The sequence below is a fragment of the Bombina bombina genome, chromosome 3 (assembly GCF_027579735.1).
Source record: "Bombina bombina isolate aBomBom1 chromosome 3, aBomBom1.pri, whole genome shotgun sequence".
In the NCBI taxonomy this organism is placed as follows: Eukaryota; Metazoa; Chordata; class Amphibia; order Anura; family Bombinatoridae; genus Bombina; species Bombina bombina.
Window position 1 is genome coordinate 970,619,612 of NC_069501.1, and position 9,938 is coordinate 970,629,549.

General features: G+C 38.6%; 1 protein-coding gene across 1 annotated transcript in view; it reads right to left on the minus strand.

The window, feature by feature from the left end:
• Positions 1 to 8,670, minus strand: part of KANSL2 (KAT8 regulatory NSL complex subunit 2) — a gene marked incomplete in the record, with an annotated part of 121,263 nt that extends 112,593 nt beyond the window's left edge. Inside the window, 2 exon segments of the mRNA XM_053708054.1 lie at positions 7,639 to 7,897; positions 8,588 to 8,670. Of these exon segments, the coding sequence (XP_053564029.1) occupies positions 7,639 to 7,889 (251 nt within the window).
• Between the last annotated feature and the right edge of the window lie 1,268 nt (positions 8,671 to 9,938).

Below are 9,938 nucleotides of genomic sequence, written 5' to 3' on the forward strand. Positions count from 1 at the left end.
AGCCTCCAGGAAACGTAAAAGAAAGTGCGCGAAAGTGCGCGGTACATCGTTTTGACGTCACTGACGTCACGTCACCCAATAAAGCAACATGGGCGCTCATGGGCGGTCTCTTGAAGTGCCGAAGTTACGCAGTAGGAGCAAAGCAGCAAAGCAGGAGTTTGTTGCCTGAGATTGATGATGGTACACGGCGGTATACTACAGCTACACGGCGGGCTCATTTTTATTTTGTGGGAGACAGAGGAGGAGACCTATGGTGAGAATTAGACTAACTAACTGTTTGTTTAGTTAATAGTTACCAAAACGTTGTACATTTTGCCAATGCCATGCCATAATTGCCATTGCCATGCCTGCCTATTGCCTCAACTGCCTACTACTTGCCAATAGGTAAGAGCAAATCAATAAGGGGTACACAATCACATTTATTACACAATAAGGGGTAACAATTAAATACTTGCCTTATTTACTTAACGTAGTATGCTGAGCTGACTGAGGCTCAGGCTGCTGCATAATTAATTGCTGCATTATTGAATAATATTGCATATATAAAAAATGTATTATAAATAAATATAGTATACTATTATTGTCTAATAATGTCTCTATTAGTCTAATCTGTATCTATTATCTACATGTTTTTCACATGGATGGATGGCCTGGTCTGAAGTTCTAATATTTTAATAATATATTAATTCAAGAAAGTGCATGCAATTTTAAACAACTTTCCCTATTATATAATTTGCTTATCCTTTGTTGAAATGCATAGCCTCCTCCTTGTGCACAAAGTATTATATACTTATAGTAAGTAATGTGTGTGCTGTGCAATGCATTGCTAATATGTCATCAACAAACGATATCTGAGAAGTATGAAGCAAATTAAATAATAGAAGAGTTAGTTATGATGTTTATTTAAAATTGTATTCTCTATCTGAATCATGAAAGTAAATGTTTGGGTTTTTGCACCTTTAAGTGTGTAATATATTACAGTAACTGTGTCAGTGAGTGAGTGATGTCCCCTGCAATTATCACAATGCAATTTGTTTTAAAATTTATGTTCGCAAAATGTATGGCATTGGCAAAGTAGTTGAAGTTACTAGTACTTGTTGATTTTACATTTGCGGCTTGACATTTTGACAACTGGAACTTAGTGTATTTTCTTTTTTTTTTAACACTGACAGAGTTTGACGTTGACAACAACATCATCCGTCACATATGTACATGTCATGCTAAAATGACAGAGGGAGACAAAAAAGATAGAGAGATAAAAAATGCACCTAGCATTTTAAAAGCAAGCATCTGGGCACATTTTGGATTTTATGAACATACTGGAAAGCACGAATTGGACAAGACACACGCGGTTTGTAAAGCCTGTCACACAAAAATTAAATACCTAGGGAATACTACTAACTTGAGAAATCACGTTAGACGTTTTCACTCTGAGATGCTAACCCCTGCCGCTGTCGCCAGTGCCACTGCCAAGGAAATAACAAGACTAGCTGAAGCTCATCAGCCAAGAATTGATGCAATGCTGTCAACTTTGCCACCCAACTCTGAAAAAGGGAAGAGAATAACCAAAGCTGTGGCAACTTTCATAGCGAAGGACCTACGGCCTTACTCTGTTGTGGAAAACCTTGGGTTTCGCAACCTGTTGAAGACACTAGAGCCACGTTATAAGATCCCGTCACGCAATCACTTAACAGAAAACGTTATACCTGCACTCTACCAAGAAACAAAAGCTCAGGTAATTGCATCAATGAGCCAAGCCAGTCGAGTCGCACTAACGTGTGATTCATGGACTTCAGTCACGACGGAGTCTTATGTAACAGTAACTGCACATTACATTAGCAAGGACTGGAAGATCTTGTCGCATGTGCTGCAAACGAGAGCAGTTTATGAGTCTCACACGGGTTCTCATCTGGCGGAGCTACTGTCTCGTGTCGTGGAAGAATGGCAGCTGTCCGATAAATCTGTAGTGCTTGTGACCGACAATGCTTCGAACATGATTGTTGCTGCTCAAGTTGGAAAATTCCCTCATGTAAAATGCTTCGCCCATACACTGAATCTCGCATCCCAGCGGGCGCTGAAAGTGGCCACGCTCTCCAGGCTTTTAGGCAGAGTGCGACGAATATCAACATTTTTTCACCGCAGCACTACAGCAAACCACTGTCTGAAAGAAAAACAGAAATGTCTTGGCCTGAAGAATCATAAGCTAATAACTGATGTGACAACAAGGTGGAACAGCTCATATGACATGGTCGAGAGGTTCCTAGAACAGCAACCTGCAATCTGTGCCACATTGTTGTCTCCAGAAGTCAGAAAAAGTGAGTCAGATCTCTGCACTCTCAACGAAACAGATGTGTCAAATGCAGAGGATGCTGTGAGTGCATTAAAGCCAATGAAAGATGCAACCACACTGATGTCAGAAGAGCGCAATCCAACTGTTTCTCTCATTGCCCCTCTAAATGCACAACTGCTCCAGAACATGACAGACACCATGGGAGACACACCCATGATCCATGAGATCAAGAATGCCATCAAAACAGATCTCCTGAAGAGGTACAGCAGTGAGGCAGAGAAGAAGATACTTTATACAGCCTCTGCCCTGGATCCTCGTTTTAAGGGACTGCCTTTTATTCTCACAGAGGAGGAGAGATTGGAGATATACAGAGGAGTGACTGAGGAGGCTGCATCCTTGGAGGTAATTTTAATTGCATCATGTTTCTTGAATAGATGTGAGCTGTTGTATGCATTTATTTATGCATTACTGTCTCTCTGAGCACACACATAGCATTAGCTGGCTGGCTGCTCGAGGTAATAATGAATGCTATTTTTTCTATTCTTTTGTTCAAACACAGATTGAGTGTACTAGTACAGTTACATCTAGGAGGACAAACGTGGATGAAGTGCCACTGCCTGAGGGAAAAGAAACTCTGGAAGAAGAATCAGCCATCGAGGAGGATAACCCTTCTCCTCCCAAAAGAAAGTCCACATCGCTTCTCATGACTTTGCTGGGACAGTCTTTCACTGACACTGAAGGTACAATAGAACCCAAGACCCCCTATGCCAAGGCTGAAGAGGAAATAGAGAAATATTGTAAAGCCCCATCTCTGCCTCTCACTGAAGACCCTTTGAAATGGTGGCATGTACATGAGGTCATATTTCCCCTCCTCTCTCATTTGTCAAAGCGATACTTGTGTATCCCAGGTACAAGCGTGTCTGCAGAGCGGGTTTTCTCCACTGCAGGAGATGTGGTAACGGCTAAAAGAAGCACCCTCAAACCAGAGCATGTGGATCAACTAGTGTTCTTACAGAAAAACCTACATATTCCATAATTCTGAGTAGTGATTCAGGTTTATAATATTAATATTTAATGTTTTTTGGCACATCCAGAAGAAAGTGCTGTGTGCCCCACTGCCCAGTGCAGACTACTGTTAAGTTATTTTATATTTGTTACTGTTATATAGCTTATAGCTTTTTGAAAAATGAAGCTTAAAACCTTGAGTAAATCTTTGTTGGATCACAAAATATACTAGTACACTACACGACCGACCACGTCACTCTGTCACAGTCACACACACACACACACAATACAAAAGAAACAACACACAACTGCACACACCTCATGTGTGCGTGTCAGTCAGTGTCACCCTTCACCATGATTCACTCTTTTTATTATGTGTGTTTTTTTTGGTATTGTTTGACTGTGTGTGACTGTGACTGTGTGTGTGTTGTGTAACAATATATTTGTGATCCCATAAAGATATTGATAATCAAAGTTAGTAAATCTAGTAGTTCAATGCTACTTCTTGTATAATGTCTATTACTACTTCTAGTGTTACTGTGATGTTTGCCAATCAGGAAGTGCTCTGTTTTGTAGATGTTGTGCTATTGTTACAGCACACCCCTGTATTGTTTGCAATGCAGTGAGTGCATAGTGCACACTGCATAAGGGATTATTAATATTATTCATTCACACTAAAAAATTGTCTATTTTAAATAGACCCTTTAAGAAAGATATCATATGTTTTTGTTTATGATCCCAATCCCAAATGCCATCCCACCCACTCCCAGGCAGATCTGTAGGGGTTAACCGAATATAACCAACCAGTTAACAATAACAATGTGTGTACTGCAGTGTCTAACTGTCTCTTTATGAGTGTGTGAGTGTGTCTGTGAGTGAGTGCCAGTTTGAAAAGTTTGTATGTATCTCATTCTCTATGAGTGTGTGTGAGATGAGTGTATTAACTGCCTTTGAATTTTTTTGTTTGTATGTGATTGTGTGTCTGTCCCAGTGTCACTGTCTAAGTGTCTATGAGTGTGAGTGTGACTGTGGCTGACTGTGGTGCCATTGAATGTTTTTGTTTGTGTGTGTGTCCCACTGTGTCTCTAGTGTCTGAGTGTCTAGTGAGTGTGACTGTCTAACTGTCTATGAGTGCACTATGCAGAGAGTGAGACTGAAGCCAAACCCCACTATAGGGGAAGGAAAAGCCTTGAGTAAACCTTGAGTAAATCTTTATTGGATCACAAATATACTGTACACTACAGACAGTACAGCACACACACAGTGCCACACACAACAGCACAATACAAAAATAAAGCACACACACCTCAGGTGAGTGGCGTGCCACCCTTTCTTCACCATGATTTACTCCTTGATGTCTGTGTCCTTTTTTATGTATTGTTTGTTTGTGTGTGACTGCTGTGTACTGTTCAGTGACAGACTCAGTCACTATTCAGTTGTGTGTAGTACTGCTTTAACAGTAACTAATAACTAACTAATTATATTTGTGATCCCATAAAGATAATATAATCATCAAGAAGAAACTGTAGTTATAGTAGTTCAGTTCAATGCTACTTGTTTTAAATGTCTCTCTCTCAGTCTCTAGTACTATTGTAAGTCTGTAACTGTGTAAACTAATTGTATATGTCACAATCACATGTGTGTTGTGTGCACACTCTGTGCTGTGTGTTGTGTTCCAGATTCTTCACGTGATGTTTGTTTGCCACAAATTGACAGTCATGAAGGCACAGTGGACTGCACCTGTAATTTTGTACCTATAAGGGATTTATGTTTTGTTTTCTGAGGACAATTTTCACACAAATAAGGTATTATGGTGGTAACTTAAGCTTAACCTATCTATTTGGGTTTTAATTTAATGTCTATTATATTATTATTACTAAGTAAGTAAAGAAATGAAATTAAAACCAACATAGATAGGTTAGACATTTATTTGTTGTTCATGTTTCTTTACAAGTGTATAGTGTACTACTTACTAATATATAATATATACATTTAAATATTTTCTTTTACTGAAGAAGTACACTGTGAGCACTGCACTTTTTACACTACGTACTCTGTAACTACAGTTTGATGCCATAATATTGTTTCCAAACCAATACAACAATTGCCATTTAGTATTTACTGTTCTATAAACTGTTGTTGTCTGCTGTGTTCAGACTTTGCCACAGGAAGAGTGTCCTTTTTTGAGCTAATAAAATAAAAAAAGAGTTTATTTCAATACTTTGACTTCTTGAATTTTTTTTTCTGAAAAATTTAAAAATTGGGCAGAAATAGTGCAGTAATCGTGATGCATCGCGATGCATCGTAGAATCGAATCGTATCGAATCGTTACGATGATAATCGTAATCGAATCGAATCGTGAGACAGGTGAAGATGCGCAGCTCTAATATACACACACACACGGGGTGGAAACATATATCTATAGTTTTACTAGTCAGGTGTAAAGATAGAAGTGTCAAATTTGATACTGGCCCACTGCAATTTCATTTAAAATGAAATCTCAATCTAGGACCCATAGAGATTTTCCAAGTCCAGAAAGCTTAAAGTTGTGAACGTTTATTATTATGATGAATTACAAAGCTTTATTATTTAAAATCCTTTGCCTCTACTGTTGATGACTGCAAAGACCTTTATTTTATATTTTAAAAAGTCAAAGCCACGCTAACAGAGAAAGCTTGATTTCATAGTCAAATTTGTTTAATTTTTTTTAATAGAAATATAAGCCGTTAGAAATATATGTGTCGCCTTACAGTCCGGTTTACTTATTGGAGTATTTTTAGTTAGTCTTTGATAGCCTACCTCTTTTCCTATGCTAAAACTATGAAGTTGAAGTCTTGCTCCCTGGTCTGTTACAGCACGTATGACATTACACCCATAGAGTGAACACTGAGCTGAATAAAGCTCATCCTTGTTCATATAATCGTATTTTCAGCCAAGTAACTAAAGGGTTAAGAAAGGGTGTGTTGAGCTCCTCCAATGAGAGGTGCCTACTTGTTTTAAGTAGTGTGTACATGCTGCATGATTTTAGGTTTATGACTACGGTCTGAGGACCGAAACGGGTCAAACTTTGTTTCACCATTTTTAACCTTTGGAGTCCTGCTGTTTGTTCATGGATTACCTTTCAATAAAAGTACCTTTTTAATTTTACCTAAGAGTCACAACCACAAAGTTATTTGCAAGAGGGTTTTTGGAACATTCTTTTTTTCTATTTTTCCCTGTGGAGTTCTGGGACTCCACTTTATTGCACTACGTTCCTGTATACCCTGAAGGGAGCTGAAAAGGGAGCCTTCGATACCTGACGTTAGAGGGAGGAGCTTAGGGGCCGGATAGCATGTGTGTGCAGCAAGGAGGATCGTTGAGGACGCCGGGACAACAAGCTGAAGCAACTCTCTGGCAACACGTTGAACGATCACGCCTTATTGTGAGTGTTGCTAGAATTGATAGCAGTGTAAAGACATCGCTGGCTTGTCGGTTGAGTGTGTACAACATCCCTCAAGAAGATACTTTAACCGAGGTACATAATTAATTGCTGCCTGGTCAGCATAGTGTGTGTGTGATTTTCCTCTGCTAACTCATCTTTGATGTGTAAATGGTTTCCACACACGTACCGTAACGTGGGATACCTCACGACAGCTTTGACAAGGGACTGTTCTAATATCTATCACATGTATAGCGTCTCTTTTGGGGCAGTTAATTAAACCCCACAATGCTCTCCACTACAATTTGTGATTATTGGTTTACCCACAGCTGTATACGATTGTTACAGGAACATACTACAAGTTGCACAGTTAACAGCCCCCACGATAGCTCCTCTGTCGCCCACCATAACCCACTACTCTATTTTCTCATATAATCGTATATTTATGGATGGAACACTGAGGGAGGGAGACGCCTGATGCATTTAAGGTGCAGATCATCCAAAGCTTACAATGTTTTTACAATGTGTGTTAGTCTTTGTGTATTGTATCTCTGAAACCATGAGAGTAACTACTTATGTACGTCAGAAATTGGCACCAGCCCTGTAACTGAGCAGCTGTGGCAGTCCCCCAGTATAAGTACAGGTTATTCACCAGTGACTAGTGTTGCAGCCTTTCATGTTGAAAATATAGAGAGCTTATGTTCAAAACTCACAATTGGCAGCTTAAAGGGACACTGAACCCAAAAAAAATAATTTCGTGATTCAGATAGAGCATGCAATATTCTAATTTACTCCTATTATCAATATTCTAATTTACTCCTATTATCAATATTCTACATTCTCCTGCTATCTTTATTTGAAAAAAAAGGCAACTAAGCTAAGGAGACAGCTAATTTTTGGATCAGACCCTAAAAAAATAACTTACCCATCTTTTTTCTCAGGTTTTGGTGCAGCACTAGAACAACGGCGACCGTTTTTTGTAGATACGTAGCTGCACTGTTTATAAGGCGCACTTCTGTCCTCTAAAATATGCTTAATGCAGAATTCGTAGCCCTCTAAGCGAGGTTGGGAGCATGGCCGGTGTGTAAAGGAGCAGGTCAAAGCCTCATGTGTCCTTGGGATAGGCGTTAACCTGCCCCTACTAGTGGGCAAGACGTGGATGCGAATCCTATTCATCTCCAAAGCTGCAGACCAAAGAAAACAAACGATACAATTCACAATTAAATAAGGAATTTAAATACTGTATGCACATAGTATGTTTAGGAAATAAGATTAAATATAATTATTTGCAATGATCAAGAAATTATGCAAGTTTCACTCTCAAATACCAATCAAATTATCCAATCACTAATTGGCATATGTAGGTCACATAAAAAAAAAAAATACTTAAAGAGTCACAGTTCCAAACCACGTGTTTTATTGCAGTTCATACACATCAAACCTTAAAATAATTTACAGTATAATGTTCCAATATTTTAAGATCATATTACATTAAAGAAACCCGATTTGCAGCTCACAAATCAGCATAAACAGTGAGTTGCAAACAGAAGACCACGTGACAACGCGACTGGTGTGTATACGAATAGCAAGCCCATATAAAACATTATTATAGCCCTCTGACAGACAAGGGCTTGTTGATCTGCCTGAGAACGCATTTTATTTGAGATTAGAAACAGCGTGGTCTATAAGAAAGCAATCTAATTAGCAACGGTAATCAAACAACTATTTTAAAACTATATATTAGGAAGCGCGAAGAGAATCATTTTAAATCAAACGCCAAGTAATCTACATCGTATTAATTTACAATAGTATACTCCCCACGCCGAATGTATTCGGATGACTCAGCACTATCCCTCCCAACGTCGCCATTTTACCTGCTTAGCCGCTCCTTTCACAGTCACTGAGAGAACACAGAGTAGGAGCTTCTGCGTCTCCGACCTAACCACCCCCCTTATTGCAACACTGAACGCTTATAGGCTGTAAATTTCAAAATGAAGGGACCTGACATCACAGTCGTGGGAAGAGACTAAAGGATCAAGCGGTAACGCGAGAGTTACACATGAACGGGATTATCATTGTAATACTCAGTCACCATGTTTTATGATGACATTTAAGAAGCTCCCTGAACTTTACTTATCTCAAACTTTACTATATCGAAATTAAAAGATCAATAATAGTCGAAAAACGAAATGTTTTAATTCTGCATGTTCAGTATACCTACCACCCACCTGAAGTTAGACACGTTTTCGTTATTCATTATTCAAAATCTAATGGGGATTTCAATGTTAAATAAAAACAAAGAAAAAAAAATGTAAAAACAAGCTTTGTGTCACTTAGTGACTACTACCCAACCATACCCCTGACTGAGTATAACATAATATCAAAGTTAGGAATCTTTATTGGGAATAAGACCCCAGGAGCTGCCTAAATGCACTGCCCCTATTCACTCTCATGGGTAATAATGGCAAACACATATATCTTATAAACATGATCTGCCCTATGAAAACGGGACATACTAAACTGCATATTGGGATGATGGTATGATTGGCTGCAATGTTTAACACTATTAATAGGTGTCAGTATATTTTTTACACACATACATGATATAATGACTTCTGTAACTCAAAATATGTTATTTTCTACAGTGCTTGATACTAAATTGCATAAAGTAGTTGCAAATATTTAACTATTCACTTGCTGATATATATATATATATATATATATATATATATATATATATATATATATATATATACAGGTGGCCCTCGGTTTACAACGGTTCAATTCCCACCGTTTCAGAATAACAACCTTTTTTTCAGTCATGTGACCGCTATTGAAAAGCATTGAGAAGCAGTGCATTGATTAAAATAGCCAGTAGGTGGGGCTGTACACTTGTGTTGCAGCAAAGATATGCAAGCCAAGGAAGCTGAAATTAATCAGTTTAACCAGACCTGAGCTATCGAGCAGCTTGCAAAGGAACAAGATCTTCCTGTCTATAAATCAGTCCAGATTGGAAAGCATAGAAAGAACTGTTTGCAGAAAAATACAAGTAAAGTCTGTGTTGTGTGATTATTTTATTAGGTTTATAATGCTGTTTAGCATTTAAAGTCTTCATTTCAAAGATTTAAAAATAATGTATTACCCCGGGGGATGACCGGAAGTGGGAGGAGTAAGTGTTGGAGCGCGAAGTAGCGCGGAGAGAAGTCGCTATCGTAGGCCGTTCCA